The following is a 25,556-nucleotide window of genomic DNA, read 5'->3' as shown; positions in this document are numbered from 1 at the left end:
CAGAGTGAGACTCCTTCTCAAAAAACAAACAAACATAACAAACAAACAAACAAACAAACAAAATTGTGGCCAGGTGCGGTGGCTCATGCCTGTAATCCCAGCACTTTGGGAGGCCAAGGCAGGTAGATCACTTGAGGTCAGGAGTTCGAGACCAGCCTGGCCAACATGGCAAAACCCTGTCTCTACTAAAAACACAGAAATTGGCCAGGCGTGGTGGCACATGCCTGTAATCTTATCTACTCAGGAGGCTGAAGCAGAAGAACTGCTTGAACCCGGGAGGAGGAGGCTGCAGTGAGCCGAGATCGCACCATTGCACTCCAGCCTGGGTGACAGAATGAGATGGAAAAAAAAAAAAAAGGCTCTAGATAAGATAATTTGGAAGTGAATAAACTCTGTTTTCACTGTAAGATGATAATAAAAGGACAACAGAGAAAATCCCCCCAAATAAAAGGAAGGATATAAGAAGAGAAAAAAAATAGAAATTTATAAAAGAAAACAAATGAAAGAGCATTGGGAAGGGGCTTTGGGGATGTAGTGTTTAAAATCTATTTAAATCTCCTAATAAACACAGAAAGAACAATTAGGATAGTCCCCAAAAACACTGCACAATAATACAGCAACCAATAGTAAAACTCACTGAAGCCCAGGAGTTCAAGACCAGCCTGGGCGACATAGGGAGGCCACTCTCTATAAGAAATTTAGAAATTAGCTGGGTGTCGTGGCACACACCTGTAGTCCCAGCTACCGGGGAGGCTGAGGTGGGAGGATCACTTGAGTCCAGGAGTTCAAGACCAGCCTGGGCGACATAGGGAGACCACTCTCTGTAAGAAATTTAGAAATTAGCTGGGTGTGGTGGCACACACCTGTAGTCCCAGCTACTGGGGAGGCTGAGGTGGGAGGATCACTTGAGTCCAGGAGTTCAAGACCAGCCTGGGCGACATAGGGAGGCCACTCTCTATAAGAAATTTAGAAATTAGCTGGGTGTGGTGGCACACACCTGTAGTCCCAGCTACCGGGGAGGCTGAGGTGGGAGGATCACTTGAGTCCAGGAGTTCAAGACCAGCCTGGGCGACATAGGGAGACCACTCTCTGTAAGAAATTTAGAAATTAGCTGGGTGTGGTGGCACACACCTGTAGTCCCAGCTACTGGGGAGGCTGAGGTGGGAGGATCACTTGAGTCCAGGCGTTAAAGGCTGCACTAAGCTGTGATTGCATCACTTCACTCTAGCCTGGATGACAGAGCAAGACCAAGACCCTGTCTCCAAAAAAAAAAAAAAAAAAAAAAAAAAGAAGAAGAAGAAGAAAATAAAGAAGGGATTAAAAAATGATTAAGTGATTAAGAGTAAGCAACAAATACAAAAGATAGCCACAGAAAATCCAATATACATGTATCTGGAGATCCTGAAGAAGAAAACCAAAATATCTGGAACACAGCAATAACAGTAACTATAATCAAAGGACGATAATCTTCTTATAATAATATTCTATAATTAAAGAATAATACCTGAAATTGAAAAACTGAAATGAACATAGAATAAGATCATTGACTAAAAAATACGCGAGAGAATGAAAAAGGAAAGTAGAATGAGATCATTGCCTGGTTGTTAAGCAGTAAGCTGAGTGCGGTGGCTCACGCCTGTAATCCCAGCACTTTGGAAACAGAGGCGGGCAGATCATGAGATCACGAGTTTGAGACCACCCTGGCCAACATGGTGAAACCCTGTCTTTACTAAAAATACAAAAAAAATAGCTGGGCTTGGTGGTGGACACCTGTAATCCCAGCTACTCAGGAGGCTGAGGCAAGAGAATTGCTTGAACCTGGGAGTCGGAGGTTGCAGTGAGCCGAGATCACGCCACTGCACTCCAGTCTGGGCGATAGGCTGGGACTCCATCTCAAAAAAACAAAAAAACAAAAAAGCAAAACATACAAACAAAAAAAAGCAAAAAAAGAAAGAAACCAGGCAGTAAAAGAGTAAATAAAAGAGCAGGGCACCAAAGATGTTCAAAAGGTATAAGCACAAAGGTAATCACTAAAACAAAGATACAAACCTTTCTAAATATAGAAAGACAATTTTTTTTAAAGAAAAGAATCCAGAAGAGAAAGAAACAGTAAATATAACACACCTAAGATAAACTAATATGAGAATTGAGACCAAAGACATGTTATATAATTAAATGTGAATGGGCTTAACTTATACAGCAAGACCCAATACATGCTGTTCAAAAGAAATACCAGAAGAAAAAAGTGACCCAGAAAGACTAAAGTAATGAGAGAAAACCTCAGTGACTTTGGGTTTGCCAACAACTTCTTAGATATGCCCCAAAAAGCAAAAATAAAAAAAAAAGTTTGATAAATTGGACTTCATTAAAATTAAAAACTTCTGCTCTGTAAAAGACACTGTTAAGAGAATGAAAAGACAAGCAACAGACTGGGAAACAATATTTGCAAAGTTACTCATATTTGATAAAAGATTGGTATCCAGAATACACAAAAAAACTCTTAAAACTCCACAATAAGAAAACGAAAACCCATCTTTAAAAACGGGCAAAAGATCTGAACAGGTACCTCACCAAAGATAATATACAGGTGATAAAGATAGGAAACGAGGTGCTGGAGAGGATGTGGAGAAACAGGAACACTTTTACACTGCTGGTGGGACTGCAAACTAGTTCAACCATTGTGGAAGACAGTGTGGCGATTCCTCAAGGATCTAGAACTAGAAATACCATTTGACCCAGCCATCCCATTACTGGGGATATACCCAAAGGATTATAAATCATGCTGCTATAAAGACACATGCACATGTATGTTTATTGCGGCACTATTCACAATAGCAAAGACTTGGAATCAACCCAAATGTCCATTAATGACAGACTGGATTAAGCAAATGTGCCACATATACACCATGGAATACTATGCAGCCATAAAAAAGGATGAGTTCACGTCCTTTGTAGGGACATGGATGCAGCTGGAAACCATCATTCTCAGCAAATTATTCCAAGAACAGAAAAGCAAACACCGCATGTTCTCACTCATAGGTGGTAATTGAACAATGAGAACACCTGGACACAGGAAGGAGAACATCACACACTGGGGTCTGTCATGGGGTGGGGGGAGGGGGGAGAGGGGGATAGCATTAGGAGATATACCTAAGGTAAATGACAAGTTAATGGGTGCAGCACACCAACATGGCACAAGTATACATATGTAACAAACCTGCACATTGTGCACATGCACCCTAGAACTTAAAGTATAATAAAAAAAAAAAAAGGAAAGAAAAGAAAGAGAAAAAAAAGAAAGAAAAGACTCTCCATATCATATGTCATCAGAGAACAGCAAATTAAAGCAACGAGGTACCACAACACACCTATTAGAATTGCAAAAATCCAAAACACTAACAACGCCAAATGCTGGTGAAGACATGGAGCAACGGCACCGTCATTCATGGCTGGTGACAGTGTAAAATTGTACAGCCATCATGGAGGACAGTTTGGCAATTTCTTACAAAACTACACACACTCCTACCATATATCTAGCAATTGCACTTTTTGGTATTTACCCAAATGAGGTCCACACGAAAACCTGCACACACATGTTTGCAGCAGCTTTATCTATAATTGCCCAAACCAGGAAGCAACTGGGATATTTTTCACTAGGTGAATGGATAAACTATGGTAGATCCAGACAATAGAGTATTACTCAGTGCTGAAATGAAACGCGCTATCAAGCCATGAAAAGGCATGGAGGAAACTTAAACGTGTATTGTTAAGTGAAAGAAGCCAATCTGAAAAGGTTACATACTGTTTGATTCCCACTAAATGACATTCTGGAAAAGGCAAAACCACGGAGGCAGTTAAAAGATGTAAGGGGCTAGGGAGAGGGAAGATTGAAAAAGGCAGAGCCGAGAGAATTTTTAGGGCAGTGAAACTACTCTGTGTGATACTATAATGGTAGAAACACGTCATTAAACATTTGTCCAAGCTCACAGAATGTACAACACAAAGAGTGAACACTAATGTAAATTACAGATTCTAGTTAACAATGATGTATCAACATTGGCTCATCAATTTTAAGAAATGTAGGACACCAATGCAAGATGTTAGTAATAGGGCAAACTGGGGAGGTTTTATGGGATCTCTCTATACTGTTTGCCCATTTTTCTATTAACTTAAAACTGCTCTAAAAAATAAAGTCTGTTAACTCTTACAAAAATTTTTTAAAAGCCATGGGCAAAAGTATACCAGAAAAATGGTCCTGTCCAAAAAAAAAATCAACATAAAAGCAGGAATTGTGACTCTGATATTAGATAAGGTAGAATTCAAGCCAAAACGTATTCAAGATGCAGAACAATGAGAACTCTCCTCTGCTGCTGGTGGGAATGCAAATGGTACACCTACTTCAGACAACAGCTGTGGGCCAGGTGCAGTGGCTCATGCCTGTAATCCCAGCACTTTCAGAGGCTGAGATGGGAGGACTACTTGAGCTCAGGAGTTTGAGATCAGCCAGGGCAACACAGCAAGACCTTGTCTCTAATAAAATAAAATTAGCTGGGTGTGGTGATGCATGCCTGCAGTCCCAGCTACTCAGGAGGCTGAGGCGGAAGGGTCACTTGAGTCCAGGAATTCGAGGTTGCAGAGAGCCATGATTGTGCCACACACACCGCCCTAGGCAACAGAGTAAGAGTCTGTCTCAGAAAAGAAAAAGAAGAAAACTGTTGTGTCGTTTCTTATTTGCTGTAAACATATCATTGCCTTCTAACACAGTAATCCCATTCCTAGCTATTTAACCAAAATAAAAATCTATGTCCCCACATATGTACATGAATGTCCACAGCAGTTTCATCTGAAATAGCTCTAAGTTGGAAATAACCCAAATGGCCATCAACAAGAGAATGGACAAATGGTGGCATAAGAATGCAAAGGAATACTCAGCAATAAAAAGGAATGAAGTTCGTATATATGCAACATTATGGATGAATCTGAAAGCACTAAGTCAAGTGAAAGAAAACTGACCCCAAAAGGCTATATACAGTATGGTTTCATTTCTATGACTATCTAGAATATGCAAAACTATAGGATCAGGAAATAGATTTGTGGCTGCCAATGGCTAAGATGGGGAGGGTAAAGCATGACTGCAAAGGTATGATGAAACTTTTTGGGGTGATGAAAATGTTCTATATCTTCGTTACTACAGTGATAATGCAACTGTATGCATTGCCAAAGGTTGATCAAACTATATGCTTTAAAGGAGTAAATTTCATTGTATGTAATTACCTCAATTAATTTGCCTTTTACAAAAGAAACTAAAGAAATATATAATCATAATATATAAACCTTATCTGGATCTTGATTTACATAAACAAACAGAAAATGACATTTATATGACAATTGGTCATTTGAATACTGATTAGATATTTGATGACATGAAGGAATGATTATTAATTTTTAGGTGTGCTAATTAGTATTGTGGTTATGGTTTTTTAAACAACTTTGAGATATAATTCATGTCATACAATTCACTCATTTAAAGTGTACAATTCAATGGTTTTTAGTATCTTCATATGGTTCTGCAACTATTACTGTAATCAATTTTAGAACATATTCAACACTCCACAAAAAAACTGCCACTCTTTGGAGGTTACCACCCTAGCCCTATCTCCCAGCCCTAGGCAGGCACCAACTTACTTTCTATCTCTATACATTTGCCTATTCTGGACATTTCATGTGAATGAAATCATACACGTGGTCCTTTGTGAAAGGTTTCTTGCACTTAGCATAATGTTTGCAAGGCTTATCTATGTTGTAGCACATAAAAGTACTTCATTCAGTTTTATTGACAAGTAATGTTCCATTATACACATGTACTACATTTTATTTATCCTTTCATTAGCTGTTGAACATTTGCATTGTTTGCACTTGGGGGCTATTATGAATAATGCTTCTATGAACATTCATGTGCTAGTTTTTGTGCGGACATTATGTTTTCATTTCTCTGGGATGTAAAACTGGAAGTGCAATCTGCAGAACACGTTGGTGACACTATGTTTAACTGTTTGAAGAGCCATCAGGCTGCTTTCTAAAGTGCCTGCACCATCTGACATTTGTCAGCAGTGTAAGAGTTCCCATTTCTCCACATCCCCACAAACACTTGTTATTATCTGTCTTTTTGATTACAGACATCTGAGAGGGTGAAGTGGTATCTTACTATTTGATTTCCATTTCCCTGATGGGGCTGTGCTTACTGGCCATTTGGATATCTTCTTTGGAGAAATGACAATTCAGATCCTTTGCCCATTTGAAAAACTGGGTTGTATTTTTATTACCAAATTATATCAATAGTAGTTCTTCATATATTTAAAAACAAGTCCATAATAAGATATATGACTCACGAAATCTCTCTCCTATCCTATGAATTGTCTTCACTTTCTTGATGATGTCCTTAGAAGCACAAAAGACTTTAATTTTAATGATGTCCAATTTATCTATTTTTTCTTTTGTTGCTTGTGCTTTTGAGAAACTATCGCCTAATCCAAGGTCATGGATTTTCCCTTATGTTTTCTTCTATAAGTTTTACAGTTTTAGCTCTTATAAAATATAAGTGTTTGATCCATTCAGAGTTACATTTTTGGATGTGGTCTGAGGTGGGGTCCACATTTATTTTTTTCATGTAGATATCTAGTTGTTTCAGTACCATTCTTTTTCCATTCAATTCTCTTAGTATCATTATCAAAAATCAACTGACTGTAAAAGGGAGGTTTTATTTCTGAACTCTCAATTCTATCTTATTGAGGTATATTCCTATCCTATGTCAGTACCAAACTGTCTCAATTACTGCAGCTTTGTAGTAAGCTTAGTATTCAAACGACCAATTGTCGTATAAATGTCAAGAACTGTGAGTCCTTCCACTTTTTCTCTTTCAAGACTGTTTTGTCTATTCTGGTACTCTTGAATTTCCATTCACACTTTCCGACGGATTGCCGTAAGAAATTGTTAAAATAATTTATTAGTTCTAATAGTTTTTTTTGTTACATTCCTTGGGCTTTTTATATAAAGGATCATGTCATCTGCAAATAGAAATAGTTTATCTTTCCCTTTCCAAAGTGGATGTCTTTTAGTTCATTTTCTTGCATTATTGCCCTGGCTGTGGTCATTTTTAAAAAGAGTCTTATCATTTAAAGGTACCCACTGAAACATTTATGGATGAAAAGATATATCTGGAATAGTTTCAAAATAATTCAGGAGGGAAGAAAGTGGGTGATAAAGTCAATGAAACAAGAATGGCCATAAGCTGTAATACTGGAGCTGAGTAATGGATACATAAGGACTTAATCTCCATACTTTTATGTATGTCTAAATTATACTAATTTCTATATTTTATGTATATTTAAATGTTTCACTTATAAAAGTTTCAAAGATGTAAGTTCAAAACACAGAACAAATTCTGTGGAAATTGCCAAGCTTACATATAAACCTTCCCAATGATTAACTTAAATGTAGTCAAGTGCCTGCAGAAAGTTCCCACTATGCTTACCAACTTCATGTTTAAGTGATTCGGTATTATTTAAACAGAAAACTGATACACTGTTTCAATTTACACAGCGTGGAGAAGGATTTTCTAGACATGCTTTTCATCAAGAAGAGTCATGGAAAATCTCTGAAGTCTTCTGTACATTCAATATTTCCTTTCTCTTTCTCTCTCTTTTAGAGACAGAGTCTCATTGTGTCACCCAGGCAGTAGTGCAGTGGCATGATCACAGCTCACAGCCTCTCCCTGCCAGGCTCAAGCAATCCTCCCACCTCAGCCTCCTGAGTAGCTGGGACTATAGGCATGCACCTCCATGCCCTGCTATTTTATTATTATTATTATTTGTAGAGATGGGGTCTCACCATGTTGCCCAGGCTAGTCTCAAACTCCTGGGCTCAAGCGATCCACCTGCCTTGGCCTCCCAAAGTGCTGGGATTACAGGCATGAGCCACAACACCAGGCCCCTTCCTTTCTCTTAATATCATTTTCAAGCAAGCTGCAATATCATTGGTTTTGTAATATTACTCACTTGCCTTTTATCTACCTTTCTTGCTGATAATCAAACTCTAGGGTCCAATTTGCATTTCTAAAATGACATAACTGTTTTGGCGGTCATTTATGAATTAAAGATGGACCATTTCTGCCACCTACATAAAAATAATAAAGGAAAATCGAGATTTAAAAGGTGATTCTTAAAAAGACCAATAAGGCCGGGCACGGTGGCTCACGCCTGTAATCCCAGCACTTTGGGAGGCCAAGGTGGGTAGATCACGAGGTGAGGAAATCGGGACCATTCTGGCTAACATGGTGAAACCCCGTCTTTACTAAAAATACAAAAACTTAGCGGGGCGTGGTGGCACACACCTATAGTCCCAGCTTCTCGGGAGGCTGAGGCAGAAGAATCACTTGAACCCGGGAGGCAGAGGTTGCAGTGAGCCGAGATCGTGCACTGCACTCCAGCCTGGGTGACAGAGCGAGAGTCTGTCTCAAAGAAAAAAAAAAAAACCAATAAAATGGTCCAATACATGGCAAAACTGTCCAAGAAAGGAAGATAAAGTGCACAAATAAATTCTATCAGAGACATAAAATAGCTACAAACAGAGATGGAATGGTAAGCAAAGATTCTAAACAAATGAATAGCAATAAATTTGAAAGCAAAATGGTAAAAGCAAATCTATATTACATAGATTCCTCTTGCCTGGTTTTGAATATTACAAAGTTTATACAGCATGTGTTCTTTTCTGTGTGGCTATTTTCACACACTATCGTGAGATTCGTCCATATTGTTCTGTGTCGACACGTGGACACAGTGCACTCATTTCCACTGCCATGTAGTATCCCACTGTGAATACACAGAAACGCATTTATTCCTCTATACTACTGGTTGACATGCTTCTGGGTTGTTTTTAGTTTGGAGTGATTGGGAATAATGCTGTCGTAACCACTCCTACATAGGTCTTCTGGTGCTGGATGTATACCGAGGAGTCAAACGAGTGTGTCACAGGATGCGTATCTATTCAACAGTATTGGATAATAGCAAACAGGTTTTCAACGTGGTTATACCAACCTGCATTCCTTCTAGTAGTGTATTAGAGTTCCTATTGCTTTACACTCTTACCACCCCTTGTTATCTTCAGTCTTTTTAATTTTAGGCATTCTGATTGGTTTGTAATTACATCTCCCTGTAATTTAATTCACATTTCACTAATTTTTCATAAGTTTACTGGTCATTTGTATATCCTTTTTTGTGAAATATCCCCTTAGGTCTTTTCAACCTTTCTTTTTTATACTTTAGAAAATTTTAAACAACATTGTAATGATGTGCTTCTTAAAGACGTGGTAGAATTCCCATATGAAACCATCTGGTCCTGGTTCAAATTATAAATATTTTTTTACAAAGGGAGCACAACACTGATAGAAAACACAACAGAAACTGTTAAATTATTTAGTAAAAATTAACTAAAGACTCCTGATTCTAATTTACGGGTGATACCACACAGTGCTAGGAAGTGATTTTTGTGTATTGTGTTCTCAGCCATGATCATTTATTCCTACGCAATTCTAGGCTATCCCTGGATTGCAGGAGCTGGAAACCAGGAAACCTTCCTCAAGGGTTCTGAATGATATTTACAGTCTGAAAATCAGATGTGGACTGGAACTTGTGAAAAAGAGGAAGTCATTCGTCTTCCTCAAGCAGTGGTACCAAAAGTCCAGGCTTCAAAGATAAAAGTGGTTTTGGGGAAGGCCTCTATCCTATATTTCTATTGAGCACCATCCCCCACTAGGTGCTGGGAGAGATTTGTGACATGGACACAAATTTCTTCCGGGTCCTGATCTCTGGTGGCAACAGCAGTTTTTTGACTATTGATAAACCAAAAAATTAGTGGGGGTTTCTAAGACCCTTGCTTTCCTAGCCCTCCCAACAGTTTGGTGAGCACCTAATTTCCTGTAACAAATAAATTTCTGCTTGAAATCTAGAGTGGGTTCTGCTGTCCTCTGACCCCTGACTGCCACATGCTCCCTTAAAGGCAAGGATAATATGACAACTATTTAACAAGTTGTACAGCACAGGCACTGACAGTTCCAAGCGAATACCAGGCAGCATGCTATCCAAGTGTGTACTGGCTGGATTCTGCCTGCCTTAGACAGCATCTGGAAATATGCAAGAGTGTCTGAGGTTACAGAATCACTGAGGATTGTCACTGCCACTTAGTATTTGGGAACCAGGGAAGCAAGATGTTCTCCAAAGGATAGTCCCATACAATGAAAACTTTTCCTGCTCAAAATTTCAGTGGTATCCCCACTGAGATACACTTCTGTAGAGCAAACTCATGTATGAGTATTGATAAAAGAATCTTATATAAAATGTTAACAATAGTCCCTGAAAGCATATTGAAATACTACATTGATACCGTGTGGGGTTTTTCCAAAATCCAAGGATGATACAATATAAGTGAATATATTAATATGATTCACTATGATAACAAGTCTAAGGAGAAAACTCATAAAACTTTTTTCTGTAGACTGTGAAAAGGCATTTCACAATTCACTATAAATATCACTTATAGTGACTATTTTTACCATATTCAATAAATTAGGAAGCAATGAATACTTTGTTAATTTAATGAAATGTATCTCTCTCTGCCCAAAAGGGAGCATCTGTTTAATTGGGAGACATTAGAAGAAATCTACTAAAGTTAGGAGGAAGATAAAGAGATCAACTCTGGAGGGCTCCATCACTCTTCATGAATTGGAAGATTCAATATCATAATGATACCAGTTACTATGAAAACAGTGTCAGTTCTCCCCAAGTGCAATCCCAATCAAAATCCAAGCAGATTTTTGTTTGTGAAAATTAACATCCTTATTCTAAAATTTATATAAAAACGCAAATAGCCAAAGTAGTTTTGTAAGAACAAACTGGATGTTCACAGGACCAGATATGAAGACTCATTAGAAAGCTATAGCAGTCAAGAGAGTGTAGAATTGGCACCAGGACAAACAAGAGAGTTCACAAATCAACTCATCTACATAGGGAACAAAGGTGACATGAGAAATGTAATAGGGGAACAGTGAGTTGTTTAATAGATTCTGGTTCACTATGTGAAAAAAGTAATGTGAATGCCTATTGTACTATATACAAGGTAGACTCTAGATGGATTTATGACCTATATGTTAAAGGTAAAAATATCAGAAATATAAAATAAAATTATAAAAAAATTTTGGATCAGGGTAAGCAAAGATTTTTATTAAATAAGAGCCCTGGATGGGTGCGGTGGCTCAGGCCTGTAATCCCAGCACTTTCGGAGGCCGAGGCAGGTAGATCATGAGGTCTGGAGTTCGAGACCAGCCTGGCCAATATGGTGAAATCCTGTCTCTACTAAAAGTACAAAAATTAGCTGGGCACAGTAGTGCACACCTGTAGTCCCAGCTACTCAGGAGGCTGAGGCAGAAGAATCGTTTGAACCCGAGAGGCAGAGGTTGCAGTCAGCCAAGATTGAACCACTGCACTCCAGCCTGGGTGACAGAGTGAGACTCTGTCTCAAAAAAAAAAAAAAAAAAAAAAAAAAAAATAGAGCCCCCAAAAGTTTAAATCATAAGACAAAGGAGGAGAGATATTTGGCTCATCAAAACTCAGCCTTTTTTTTTTTTCAGTAAAGTATTCATAAACAAAGTTAACAGAAACTTGAAAGAGATAACTGAATCTTTGAAACCAACATTTGATTAATTTTTAGAATACAATGTAGCTAGCACTGTGTTAATCAGAAAAAGGCAGAAAATTAAATCAAAAATGGGCAAAGGGTATGAACAGGTAATAGAAGGAGAAGCCTGCATAACATGCAAAGAGATGCTCAAAATCACTAGTCATCAAAGAACTGAAAGTAACAACAGCAATAGCTATCACTGGATAATAATGAGATTGGGAAAAAATAGGAAATTTAGTAATACTAAATTTTGGTGAAGATGTACATTGAGTGAGAACATACATTGTAACTGCCATTCTGGAAACAATCTTGCAGAACTTCCTTAAATTAAGTGTATTTCCCATGGCCAGGCAACTCTATTTGGCTACATACAGTAGGTAAATAATTGCACAGATACATAGATACATAAAAGGACTTGTAGAGAGGACACTCATTACAGTATTGTTTGTGATGGCAGGAAGCTATATGTCTGGCAATAGGGGTATATAAAATATAATTGATTTACACTAGTAATTAGGCAGCAATAAGAAGAAATGAAGTAGAAAGTGTTGAATAAAAAAAGTAATATAGAGAATGAGGTCTATAGTTTGTGTGACCAAACATCCTGATTTGTCTAGGCAGTTCCAGTTTATACCTGTTGCATAATTATTAATAGCACTCCCATTCTCAAGAGGTTAGGAAGTATACTGAATGGTTATCCTACCTACATAATAACACCACATTGTGAATAGTAAATCACAAAAACACTCAAAAAACACTATTTTTGCTACATGCAAATTTAAGGACATGGATTAAGGAGGGGACCTATGTTAGGGTAATACATGGGATGAAAGAAATGAAATGGAAGAGCGACAATGACTGTAAAACTCAATATGATTAACTCTGCTTTAAAGTTCAAAACATTTAATACTTAACTATAGTTTATTAAAAATTCAACACTTACAGTACTTCTGGTACTAAAAATGCGATAGTTTGGGCTGTTACTGGAATACCTGTGGAGGAAGAGGCCAAGTATGAATATTAAAACTAATGTATTCTTCCAATATGAGGATTCTCTACATGGTCAGGGCATAGCTGAGTTGCCAGGGGCTTCACCCTTCTGCCTAATTCCCTTCCTAGACAGCAACTCAGGGCTGAAATGGGGGCTACCAGTGACCTCTACCCACATCTCGGGATGTGTTAGGCTTTACTCAGTATCTGAAGACAGTAAAACAAGATGAGAAGTTAATACTCTTTACCGTTTTTTTTTTTTTTGGTAGGATGAAAACTCTTGAAGAACACCGGCTCTAACTCTTTCACTTACAAAGAGTTAAAATAAGAATAAAGATTGGAATTTCAAAAACCAGTATTTCTTTCTTTTTTTTTTTTTTTTTTGAGACAGGGCCTTGCTCTGGAGTACAGTGCAGCAATTTTGGCTTACTGCAGCCTTGACCTCCCAGGCTCCAGTGATCCGCTCGCCTCACTCTCCTGAATGGCTGGGACTACAGGTGCATGCCACCATGCCCAGCTAATTTTTGTATTTTTTGGTAGAGACAGGGTTTTGTCATGTTGCTGCAATGGAGGGTTCTCAATTCCTGTCTAACGCAGGATTATCTGATTCGTCTAACGCAGCCCTGTCCAATATAATTCAAGCCACCTCCTATTAATTAAAAATGTTCAAGTAGCTACTTCAAAAGCACAACAAGAAATGGGTGAAATCAATTTTAATAATTTTTAGCTTTTAATTAACTAAACAAACTAAAACTAAACTTAAAATTAATGTAATCAGTATAAAACAATTATTAGAGAGATAGTTTACATTTCTTTTTCATACTAAGTCTTTGAAATCCGGTGTGTACATTACACTTACAACACATCTCAATTTGGGCCATATTTCAAGTGCTTAAAAGGCACATGTAGCTGGTGACTATCATAAATCATCACCCTACAATTCCTTCAGCTTCCATTTGCTTCAAGAATCTATTCCATGTCTATATTGCACACCTAATTGCAATCGGAATTGCTCCATCCCTAAAGTTTTAAATCAGAGGCCTTTTTTCTGTGTGTAGAGGAAGAGTTGCTAGGATATCATTATGCAATTCCCTTATCAGCATTATACAAGCCTTAATAGCATTCTGAATTCTTATTTTTAACAGAAATCAGTCACCTTTATAATGAAACACATTTTCTGTATATACAGATCGAATAAAAAAAGTTCATGTATTTTACATATACCTATAAATAAAACTGAAATCTATTGTCATTGAAAGCTTTTTTTGAAGTGTGAACCACCTCACACTTCTTATGAATCTAAGATCCCTTTCATTACAGACAGAAAAATACAAGTGGCAAATTTTGTACTTCAATTTACAAAGTTAAATTATGTAATTTAATAAGATCTGGTAGTGAAAGGATGAAATGACCTTTCCTGGTAGGCCTTTTCTCCTCACCTGCTCCCTCAACAGCTGCTTCTCACTCCTACTGGGGCTGAGGGCAGGCTAGGGAGAGAACAGTAGCTTAAAGAGTCACGTTTAATTTATTAATTTAGTCCCAGATAACAATGACAATGCCTTTTCATCCTTGCTTTATTATGTCTAATATTTAATGTATTCTTGTTGGAAACGGATCTAAGAGGCCCAAAGGTATGTGGGGTGTGCAGATAGACACGTGCTATTTTTTAATGAAAAGGGCACTGTCATCTCACTCCTGGACCACAATGAGCCTCTCCTCTGGCAAAAGAAGGGTGCACAAGGGGAGAGGAATGTAAGTATTCACAGGGGCTGGGGTGTGATGGCTCATGGCTCACAGCTTATGGCCTGTAATTACAGCACTTTGGGAGGCCCAGGCAGGAGGATCACTTAAGGCCACGAGTTCGAGACCAGTCTGGGCAATATTGTGAGACCCTGTTTCTGCCAATTTTTTTTTTTTTTTTTAATTTAGCCAAGCGTGGTGGCACGTGCCTGTGGTCCCAGCTATTCAGGAGGCTGAGGTGGGAGGAGCGCTTGGGCCCAGGAGTTTCAGGCTACAGGGTGCTATGATGGCGCCACTGCATTGCAGCCTGGGCAACCGAGCAAGAGGCCAGTCTCTAAAACAAACAGCCGCCGCCCTAAAAAACAAAAAAGTAAGATTTCACTGGGACTCAGATGTTCTGAGGACAGCATGAAGGTACTGCGACCTTACTGCAGGAACTGGATCAGCAAAGTGCTAACAGCGGCCCCTCTCGCTCATGGAAAACTCTCGGGTGGGAGCGGCGGGACACGGGTGCTGGTGTTGGGGAGTCGGGAGACGAGGCAGTAGTCGGCCAGGGCCAGCGGTCCCGGGGCGCATGGGGTGGGGAGCGGGACCCTCCCGCCTGCCCTGCCGGGGGTAATCCCCGCCCAGTCGCTCGCCTGCGACTGGCGTCTCTCTACCTCCAAACGGCCGAGCCACAGCAGCTCAGCCACGACAGCAGCACGGCCACTTCCCGGGCTGACATGGCGCCTGCTCCGCCTCCGCCCAACCGCCTCGGCCACTCCCGTCTAGGCCTCGCGCATTCCCGGGGGACGACGGCCAGGCGGGCGGCAGGAGGCGCTTGGGTCCCGGCGCGGCTGGACAGGGCGGGCCGGGCCTGAGGACCAGCGAGGGAGAAGTGTGCGCGTGCGCGCCGCTCCCTGCGCTCCCTGGAGGCCTGAAAGTAGCTGGAGTGCGAACCTGCACACCAGATTTTAGGAAAGGCAGAACCAGGCTTTCCAGCAGTGAGATAGCAAAAACACTTCGAAAAATCCGAGTTGTCAATTTAAAAAAAAAAAAAGAAAGAAAGAAGGAAGGAAGCAGGGAAGGAAGAAAGAAAGAGAAGAAAAAGAAAAATCCCAGTTGCCTGAATGAATGTGCAACTTTTAAGGTAGTGCGTGTTTTAGCCCACATCTTCATGTGACTGTGTGTGGACACTGCAATAGCAAATGCATATCTGGCAGTGCTTTCCAGGGAGCAGGCACGTTATAAGTGATTTCTGTTGTTGTTTTTGAGACAGAGTCACACTCTGTCACCCAGGCTGGAGTGCAGTGGCGCGATCTGGCTCGGCCCACTGCAACCTCCGCCTCCCGCGTTCAAGCGATTCTCCTGCTTCAGCCTCAGGAGTAGCTGGGATTACAGGCATGTGCCACAAGGCCCGGCTAATTTTTGTATTTTTAGTACTGACGAGGTTTCACCATGTTGCCCAGGCTGGTCTCGAACTCCTGACCTCAAGTGATCTACCTGCCTCAGCCTCCCAAAGTGCTGGGATTACAGGTGTGAGCCACCAGACCTGGCCAGGCACACCATAAATGATTTTTATTTTCTTTCTTTATTTATTTGTTGCAGGAGACTGGAGTTTTATTATTACTCAAATCAGCCTCTCTGAACAACAGGGGAGCAGAGTTTTTAAGGATAGCTTGGTGGGTTGGCAGAAGCCAGTGATCCAGGAGTGCTGGTTGGTCAGGGATGAAATCATAGGGAGTAGAAGCTGTCTTCTTGTGCTGAGTCACTTCCTGGGTGGGTGCCACAAAATCAGATGAGCCAGTTGATTGATCTGGGTGGTGCCAGCTGATCCAGCAAGTACAGGCTCTGCAAAATCTCTCAAGCACTAATCTTAGGAGCAGTTTAGGGAGAGTCAGAATCTTGTATCCTCCAGCTGCATGATTCCTAAACCTATTTTCAAATCTTGTGGTTAATGTTAGTCCTACAAAGGCAATCTAGTCTCCAGGCAAGAAGGAGGTCTGCTTTGGGAAAGGGCTGTTACCATCTTTATGTAAACTATAAACTAAATTTCTCCCAAAGTCCAAAGTTAGTTCAGCCTATGCCCAGGAATGAACAATGACAGCTTTGAGGTTAGAAGCAAGATACAGTCCATTAAGTTAGATCTCTTTCACTTTATGATTTCTCAATCATAATTTTGCAAAGATGGTTTCAATCCTTCCCTTTGGGTAAGTTATGAAGATGGGAAAAGGCCGTTGATCGCTCTGGCTTCTTCCAGATGACAGAGGACGTAATGGGAATGGGAGTGAACTCCAAGGTGAGAAGAGTGGAACCTCTTTGCAACTGTCTAAGCGACTCATGCAGGCCTGGTTGGGTTTCCAAGGCTGGCATGGCAAACACACTAGTACTCTCATCTATAGTTTTACTCCAATGTTTAAGGGAACAGCCTGCTATAAGGTAAATAATGAGTCCTAGGATGAGAAAAGTACAATTCCCAATTTTAAAGCAAAGATTTGAAAGCATTAGTCTGGGGACTTCTAACCCACAAAGAATTTAGTGTTTAGTCTAAACTGCAGGAAAAACCTCAAGAATACCTAACAACAGTGTACTATAGTTTTTCTTTTGAAGCATAATTTTTTTCTCTCATCACCATTTTTATTCAAAACAAACCATGATAGAACTGATTTGTTTACAAAATAAACTTTAGTCTTACTGTACTTGGCCTGATTATTTGCATAAAGTACAGCAATAATAATTATTTTTCACTTAGGCTTTTTTCATTGGCTTTGATAGAACTCTGTTCCATGAAGAATCTCAGATAAGACTTTTTAAAAGGTGAGCCCAGGCTAGGCGTGGTTGCTCATGCCTGTAATCCCAGCACTTTGGGAGACTGAAGTGGGTGGATCACGAGGTCAGGAGATCAAGACTGTCCTAGCCAACAAGGTGAAACCCCATCTTTACTAAAAATACAAAAATTAGCTGGGCGTGGTGATGCATGCCTGTAATCCCAGCTACTCAAGAGGCTGAGGCAGGAAAATCACTTGAACCTGGGAGGTGGAGGTTGCGGTGAGCTGAGATTGAGCCACTGAACTCCAGCCTGGCGACAGAACTAGAATCCGTCTCAAAAAAAGAAAAAAGAAAAAACAAAAAACTGAGCCCAGCCTCAAATACCTGTGAGTTGGTATTTGAAAATTCCTTTCCTCTTGAAGTCCCAAGATAACTTGGAGTTCCTGAGCCTGTTACAAAGTGACATTCTTTACTTACCACAGGTCAGGAACCTTGTACAGGGACTCTGTGTGGACAAGGTATGAGGCCAGATTCCCCAATGGGCTTTAATTGGCTCTGTAAGTCAACTTTGATTCTTTAAAGGAAGCATGCCATTCCGTCAAAGCCTTGGTAAAATAACCAATTTCTCCAATTGTGTTCTGTTACAAAAGAAAACAGATTCTTACTGCACTTATGCAGTTAACCATACTGCCATAAATTGAGAATATTCACAAATAGTTTCCAAATTCTGGAGACATCAGGTAGAGAGGAACAAATACACTCTAAATTTTGTTCACAGGAGTATATTTTACTCACTTGTTAGAAGTTGCAAATAGCTCTAAAGAAATAAGTTCTCTTGACTCTGAAAACAAAAGGTTTAGCAATGTTTAACACATTAGCTCTCCATGAGAGCCCTGTAAGTTTGGTTTTTTTCCTCCATTCCAATAACACAATTTTTAAAGTTATCTGAGACTTGCACTCAGAGTCCTATATCTGTCATATAAACTGCCTTTTGAAAAGGACAAGGATCAAAGCAAGACAAAATGTCTGTGGATGGCAAAAGCCCATAGCCACTATTAAAGCTACAACTGACTAGGAATTTTGGTTACTTCTGTGGCATACAACAATTTTACATAACAATTATAACTATTAATAATGTACACTAAATTATAACATTAGAGAAATTTCCCATACTTTTGGAACACATACCAGTAACATATTTATACAAACACAGCCCCAAAGAAAACCAAACACTGTTCCCTCTTCTATTTGAAAGGTTTTTTCTATTCTAATGTCACAATCTCCCAGAGTTATTAATCAGAAACCTGTATTTAAGAGCACTTGTTAAATTTTATAGCTGATTATAAAATCATGTTTTAAAGAGGACCAACGTGAGACAACAATTGTCTGTGGATGACAAAAACATTTTAGGGCAGCCACTGTTAAAGGCACAACTGAGAAAGAAATTTACCTCGTGGCACACAGTCATTTAACGTAATAATTATAATTATTACTGGTAACATATCCTAAGTCATATTAGAATTATAGCAGTTTTACCTAATTTTGGAACACATACCAATAACACATTTACACAAATATAGACCAAAGAAAGCTGAACACCATTTTATATTTGGCAATGCTTCCTGTATGATTTTTGGACTTTAGAGGACCTAATATCTAAAATATTAGGTTAGAAAGAGACATAATTTATAATTTGATTTTGGAAAGTCTGTCAAATATCAAAGGTTTAAAACACTGGATATCACAAAATAGAATCCCAGGTCACCATAAGTCATTCATTTGGCCAAAATGATAACTCCAAAACAATTAAAAACAAAAAGAAAAACCTTTACTGTGATAGAGGTGACTCAGCTTTCCAAAGGAAGATCCAATGAAAATAGCATGAAGCCAACTGCATGTGTCTCTTCTCTCTGTCCTCCTTTTCTTCCCCTGCCATTTATCCAAAGGAGAAAACAAAACCCTTTCATTATCTTTTAACATTACATAAAAATCGTCTTCAAAAGAGAAAACCAAATTTCATGTTCATCTTTAATGTTAAAGCTGGTTTTTTAAATAAAGTTTTACATCTCTATCCAGTTTTAATTAGTTTGACCATAAGGTAAGATTTTCATAAACTTTTTAGAACCCTTTACAATTTTCCATCAAACAGCAGATCAGTTTTCTAAGAAAATCCTGTTATTTGGACACAGGGGCTCAGATTCTAGCCCCACATCAGTATGATTTTAATATTTTAACCTACAGAAAAAAGCTAAATAATTTCTTTCAGTTCTTAGCCAACTTGTTTATACCCACAGAATTTTTTTTAGATTCACCCTTTACAAACCTTTTCACTTTGCTTAAACCTTCAGATTTGTTCCGTTCCTCTTTTAGGGTGAGACAATCTTTAAAACCCTCTGAACTAGACAAAATTACATGCCCTTTAACAAAAGCCATATTCCTGTGCCTTCTTATAATCTTTTACCAGAAAAACACATTCCCTACACACCTTGTATGTAAAACTGTTTCTCCAGTAATCTCAGTTTCACGTTAGCAACTTTCATTTTAGTGAAAAACCTGATAAGTGAGTGAGTTAATTCTAGGGGTGGAACCTAGGACACCAGACAGAAGTGAAGATAAGGCCTGACTGTTTTCAGCATAACTAGGGGCATGGCTGTCCATGTGTTCCCAGGCCTTATTTATAACCTAATGCTCCAAAGTAGGTAAATCGAACGATTTTCAAAAGTCCAAGGAACAGTTGGACTTTAAAGCATTTAGCAAATCTGATATCTGATCTTAATTTAGACTAAATGTCTATATTTTCATGACATTTTACCAATAATCTTTAAAACTGTCTTTATTTCCAAAAGATTACTAAAGTCATGTGAATAAAAAGGCATTCAAGTTTCTCTTTTTCCGACAAAATATGTGATGTAAGCGCTCATTTTTCTAAGGAAATTAATCAGAGCTCTTTTATATATAAACATCACACACCAGACAGAAGATTCAGCACTTGTAAGATTTTTCATTTGCCAGTTTTTTAATTGGATTACTGGCTTCAGGGGGGAGCCCCTGGAGGAACAGGGCCAGGAAAGCTTGTGTTTCTAGGGCCAAATAAGCAGCAAATAAGCCGCTGAAGGCAAAGACAGATTCTTAAAAATAAGGGTTCTGTTTTATACTGGATCCTGGATCCCAAGAGGAGGGAAATACTTCCAGAGAAGACAGTGCAGTGCTTTTACCGACTGTGCATTTCATCGCAAGGCACCCCAAAGCCAATTAGTCCACTGGTAATTACACCATCCCCCATGGGAGTCTCATCTCTCTGTGGGGCAGGGGGGATGTTCCATGTCTTCCAGGTGGCCAAAGCATGCTTCTCTGATCCAAGTGTGCAAAGACTCAAGTGTGCCTCCATAACTACTATTAGCCAACCTCTAAAATACATTTCCTACCTGGTTGTTACACACCAAAGCTCTCTCAGAATGAGAAGTAATTTCTGATACCCCTAAAACTCAAAACCGTCAGATAACACAATGCAAAACAGAACAGAGCCTTTCTTTGATTTTGAGAGGGATCTATCTGCTTTTAATTCTCAGGGTTTCATGAGGAAAACAGAGCTTTTTTCCAAAACGGGGTCTGTGGTGCCTCCTGTTTTCCCCAAGGAGTCCCAGGCTGCCAGAAGCTATCTCCCGGCCTCTCGTGTGCATTAAGACAGGCAAAACAAAAAAGTGGAGGAAAATAATTCAGTTGACTGAGAAGGAAAAAAGACCTTTTTCCAGAAAAACAAGATCCAAGAAGACAGAAACATAAAGGCCTTTTAAATATATCTATAGCTTGTTTATCTACTTTTAATTAAGCTGACTCTTAACCATAGTGCTCTTTAAAAAACAAACCCTTAAAAACTTTATTACCCAACTTTAGCCATGCCAAAGCGGCCAATATTTTTGGCTTTTGAATTCTACCACAGGTAACTTCCCATATGAAATTAATACACTTTAACTAAGGTTATAATTTCACCATGGACACACAGGTGTCTGAAAGAGATGGTAAGCAGTTTTGTTTTTCTAGATTTAGAATCTCCCCCAGGGTAGTTTAGAGAAAGGAAAATTCAAGACAGGAAATCAGAAGCTATCCACGGGGGCAGGGGAGGCGGGGAACCTCGATAAATGGCAAAGTTACATAAATAAAAAACCAGAGGGGAATCATTCCGGAAGCCAGTAATAGAACACAGACCCCCACTGTCAAGAGGCAAAGCCTTAGCTACTGAGTTATACAGTATTGAGCAGTTTCTATTCTTCCCAGAAGGAGCCTAAAGAAGCCAATTTCAAGATTGCAAAGGCTTTTAACTGCTCAATACAATTTTTAGGGCTAACCTAAAAATCTCCAAATTTGTGTCTTCTAGATGGCGGAAACCAAGAGAAAGTATCTCCACATGGTCACAAAGTTAAGCTCTTCAGGACACAAAACAAGACAGAGAAATTTCACACAGTATTGGCTTCAGGGACCTGTAGTAAAGTTTGTAACTGACCAGCCTGCCAAGCTGGCTTGAAAAGCAGGCTTATAGGGGTCCTAAACCCACGTTCTATCCTGTGGATACCCATCTCTCCACTACAGAACACAGAAAGACAAATTCTTAGCACAAAACTACACCAGATTTGCTACAGCCTAAGACTAGTCTCACAAGTCCCTTTTTTCTATTCTTCGAACCCTTGCAGAGGAGTCAGTTTACTATTTACTGAGAGAGAGAGAGAGAGAGAGACCAGAAACTTGTCTGCTAAAAATTTCACACCCTTTTTGCCGACATACCAGATTTCCAGGTTCCCTTTCTCTGCAGCTTCCAGAAGAACGGAGTGGCTTTTGATGACCCTGCTTGCTTGTGCTATAGCTGTGGGGTTCAAGCCACTTTAAAAGAGAAAGTCACCCTTTCCTGCTTTATGGAACCATAGACAAGATTCTTAATTTGCAAGATGCTGCCCAGAGGGCTGCATGGGGAACCAAATTAACATTTTCCATCCCAGCAAAACACACATAACAAAACACACATTAGTCACCTCGTTCAGCACCCAGTATCAGCCTGGCAAAGCTCAAAAACTTTCTCCCGTTGGTCCCTGTTGTCTTTGATCCACTCCAGGTGGGGAGGGATGACCTCGGAATGGTAATTCACAATGGGGTCTCTGGGCAAGAGGAAGAGCAGATAGTTGCCCTGAGACAGGCCTGCTGAGCCTTCTCTAGGGCTCATCAAATGTGACCAGACAAATAAGGAGGGGTCTGAGTTACGTCTGCTGGACTTCCATCAGCAACCTCTTCTGAGATCCCTTCCACATATACGAACACACACAAAGACGACAGGACAGAGTCCTTCCCAATCAGATCACTAACCAAGAACTCCAGGAGTATTCCTAACAAACTATCCTCCTATTCTCCTTCTGAGAAACCTCTTTGAAATCTTCCTGATTGAGTAGAAGTCTCCCAAACCTGGACTCTTCCTACTAGTTAGAAAGAGCCAACCGAGACCCACCAGGGGCCGAACAGACACCCTGCAATGGGGCTACAGACACCCCACCATAGGGCTACAGAACCAGTCGGGAGAAAGGAGGCATTGGCAGCACCTAGGATGCTCACCAATCCAGACACCACGCCCCGCAATGGGGCTACAGACAGACACCCTGTGACAGGGTTACAGTTAAGGGACATCTCCCCAGGACTATTTCTCCATTGCAGTTAAATCCTTGCACACTGGGTTGGCAGCGCCCCACAAGTAGAGAGAGTACCAGAGTCAGCCCCCAGTCCAAGAGAACTGGGTGGCCACCTGGGCAGGCTTCTGGATCCATCGCTGGAGGGGGGCCACTGAACCATGAGCAGGTAGCCACAACAGCAATCCCAGACACGCCCCCAAATTTGTAACCGCCCAAGGGGTTCACCTTGTCCACTGCCGAGACAGAGCCGATTCATCAAGACAGGGGAATGGCAATAAAGAAATAGTAATTCATGTAGAGCTGGCTGCGCAGGAAACCAGAGTTGTTTTATTACTCAAATCAGTCTCTCATAAATGATTTTTAAAAATTGAATGGAAATAACTAGTAACATGTGCTTATTCAGTATCTACTATCTGCCCAGCACTACCTCGGGCATTTGAGTAGAAAGAAATAGATGGCATTCTCATTTCCAAAAAGTTTGTGATCTTGTAATAAGGCCAAGATAGACACCAATTATCACTTAGTATTATAATTAATTTGTTTACTAATCAATAGACCAAATAATTTGAATCCTTGAGGGCCGCAATTGTATCTTTATTTCTCCTATGTTATCAGTGCCCAGGACACTTAGTAAATAGCAGGTTCTCAATGTTCCTGACTTAACTCATTGACTAGAAATATAAAGTGCGCTCTAGAGACCATTAGTGAACATACAGTATGTCCAGGCGATTTGGGAGATGGTACATGTAATGTGATTCCATTCCCACTTTTTTTCGAAGCACCTTTTATCAGAATTAAACATCATGGTTAATTTGTGTTGGAGTTGAAAGGGCATTAGATGAACAGTAGGTATACACCAGAATCTAGTTACAGCTGTAACTAAGAGACAGTGGAATCTACAGGAAGGACATGGGCTCTGGACTTAGATTATCGAAGTACCAATTGAGGCCTCACTAGGGCAAGTTACCTAGCTTTTAAATCCTGTAAAATAAGGATAATAGAGGATCACCTACCTTATATGGTTGTGGGGATTTAAAAAAAGAAAAGAAGTGCATGACAGTATCTGCATATATGTACCCATATATGACATAGGTAATCCACTCCTCCTCTCTGAGCCTTTGTTACTACTGCGTAAAATGAGAATTAGGACTTTACTTGATTTATTGATTTCAGGTCTCATATCCTTTACCTTATCGCCTTACTTTTGAATTTTGTCTTTTTTGATCCCTGTCCCCATCTCTGTTACTTCCAGACTTTTAATTTCCAATTCAACACTTACACGTTCCGATTTTATGCTGTTTGTACTGAGAAATTCCACACTTTGTATTTTGTACACGTTCATTCCTTAATACAGACAAATCCAGACAAACCTGCAGATGGCAGACACAGTGGCCCCAGAATACGCCGCCGCAGCCCAGAGCGTTGCGTGCTGGGAGTTGTAGTCCGACGCTCCACACGCGCCTCCGCGCCTCTCCAGTTTGAAAGCGAGAGGTAGAGCGGGTAGGCGGGGTGCTGAAGGAGAAGCGCTCTCGAAGCCCCGCCCCTGACCTTTTCGCTCGCGAGGTTCGCACAGGAGTGGCGCGCCAGGCCGCGGAAGGGGCGTGGCCTCGGTCCGGGGTGGCGGCGGTTGCCGCCACCAGGGCCTCTTCCTGCGGGCGGTGCTGCAGAGGCCGGCCTGCGCGGGGCAGTCATGGTCCCCCATTGAGCGGGCTGTGGCGGAGAGCGGGGCGGGGACTGGCTGGAGGGTGGCGGCCCGGCGGGGCGGGGGCGGGGCCGGCCTCTGGCTCCTTTTTCCTCCGCATGTGGCTGGCGGCCGCAGAGCAGTTCGGTTCGTTGACTCCTCGGCGGCCGCCTCTCCTTCGGGTTCTCCTCGCGTCACCGGAGCCATGGCGTTAGCCAAGACCTACCCGGCGGCATCCTCCCTGCCCAACGGCGATTGCGGCCGCCCCACGGCGCGGCCCGGAGGAAACCGGGTGACGGTGGTGCTTGGTGCGCAGTGGGGCGACGAAGGCAAAGGGAAGGTGGTGGATCTGTTGGCGCAGGATGCCGACATCGTGTGCCGCTGCCAGGTGAGGCGACGGGCCTCTCACGGGAGGCTGGGCCCGGGAGCTCGGGCTGCCTGGCACCTGGTGCCCAGGAACTCGGACCCAGGACCCGGATCCACTGGCCAAAATGAGGTGTCACCTTGAGGCTCTCTCCTCGTGTCCTGAGCTGCGGCGACGTGGAGAAATGGCGGGAGGTCGGGGACCCCTGACCTGGAGCGCCGGGTGAAACTTGGGGTGGTTCTGGAGGAAAAGGTGGGCTGGCGGGGAGCCTTTGAGAGATGGGCGAAGCCTGGGGAGTTGCAGTTTTGCGTCTGGGGACTGGTGCTCCGCCCCGGGACTGAGGCCAGGGTGGAGGTGGGATGCGGTCTGAGTTTGAGGAGCTACCGCCCGAGGCCTGCTCCCAACTCTTCCGACTGCGGTCGGAGACCCGGCGCGACGGCAGAATCCCCCATCACCGCCCCCCCACCCCGCCCAGGGCGGCGGAGTGGGAGTGGATTGTTTCGAAATGTCCTGAAATCCAGACTCGCCGATCCCCCATCTGCAGGACCGTGGCATGCAGTGTTTTGCTTCCTCTGGTCCACTTTGTTGACATCCAAACCCACCCACCTCTGGGCTTTGGGCTGTTGTTTCAGGG

The 25,556-nt window shown here is 41.2% G+C and overlaps 2 protein-coding genes across 5 annotated transcripts in view; one reads left to right on the top strand and one right to left on the bottom strand.

The window, feature by feature from the left end:
- CATSPERE (catsper channel auxiliary subunit epsilon) overlaps positions 1 to 15,335 on the bottom strand; it is a 162,151-nt gene extending 146,816 nt beyond the window's left edge. For 2 of the 4 annotated variants that reach the window (XM_010353277.2, XM_010353278.2), the window contains exons 1-2: positions 15,120 to 15,335; positions 12,674 to 12,722 (exon numbers count right to left, since the gene is read on the bottom strand). In XM_010353277.2, coding sequence (XP_010351579.1) covers positions 12,674 to 12,722; positions 15,120 to 15,184 — 114 coding nt within the window. In that variant the 5' untranslated portion in view covers positions 15,185 to 15,335. The remainder of the gene's footprint in view (positions 1 to 12,673; positions 12,723 to 15,119) is intronic. The other 2 variants (XM_010353279.2, XM_010353280.2) reach the window with 2 other exon arrangements.
- A 9,149-nt stretch (positions 15,336 to 24,484) lies between these two features.
- Positions 24,485 to 25,556, top strand: part of ADSS2 (adenylosuccinate synthase 2) — a 44,388-nt gene continuing 43,316 nt past the window's right edge. The window contains exon 1 of the mRNA XM_030936158.1: positions 24,485 to 24,946. Within this exon, the coding sequence (XP_030792018.1) occupies positions 24,764 to 24,946 (183 nt within the window). The 5' untranslated portion in view covers positions 24,485 to 24,763. The remainder of the gene's footprint in view (positions 24,947 to 25,556) is intronic.

The sequence above is a fragment of the Rhinopithecus roxellana genome, chromosome 8 (assembly GCF_007565055.1).
Source record: "Rhinopithecus roxellana isolate Shanxi Qingling chromosome 8, ASM756505v1, whole genome shotgun sequence".
NCBI classification, from domain to species: Eukaryota; Metazoa; Chordata; class Mammalia; order Primates; family Cercopithecidae; genus Rhinopithecus; species Rhinopithecus roxellana.
The sequence above is the reverse complement of the archived record's forward strand: the minus strand, read 5'-3'. Positions and strand labels throughout refer to the sequence as shown.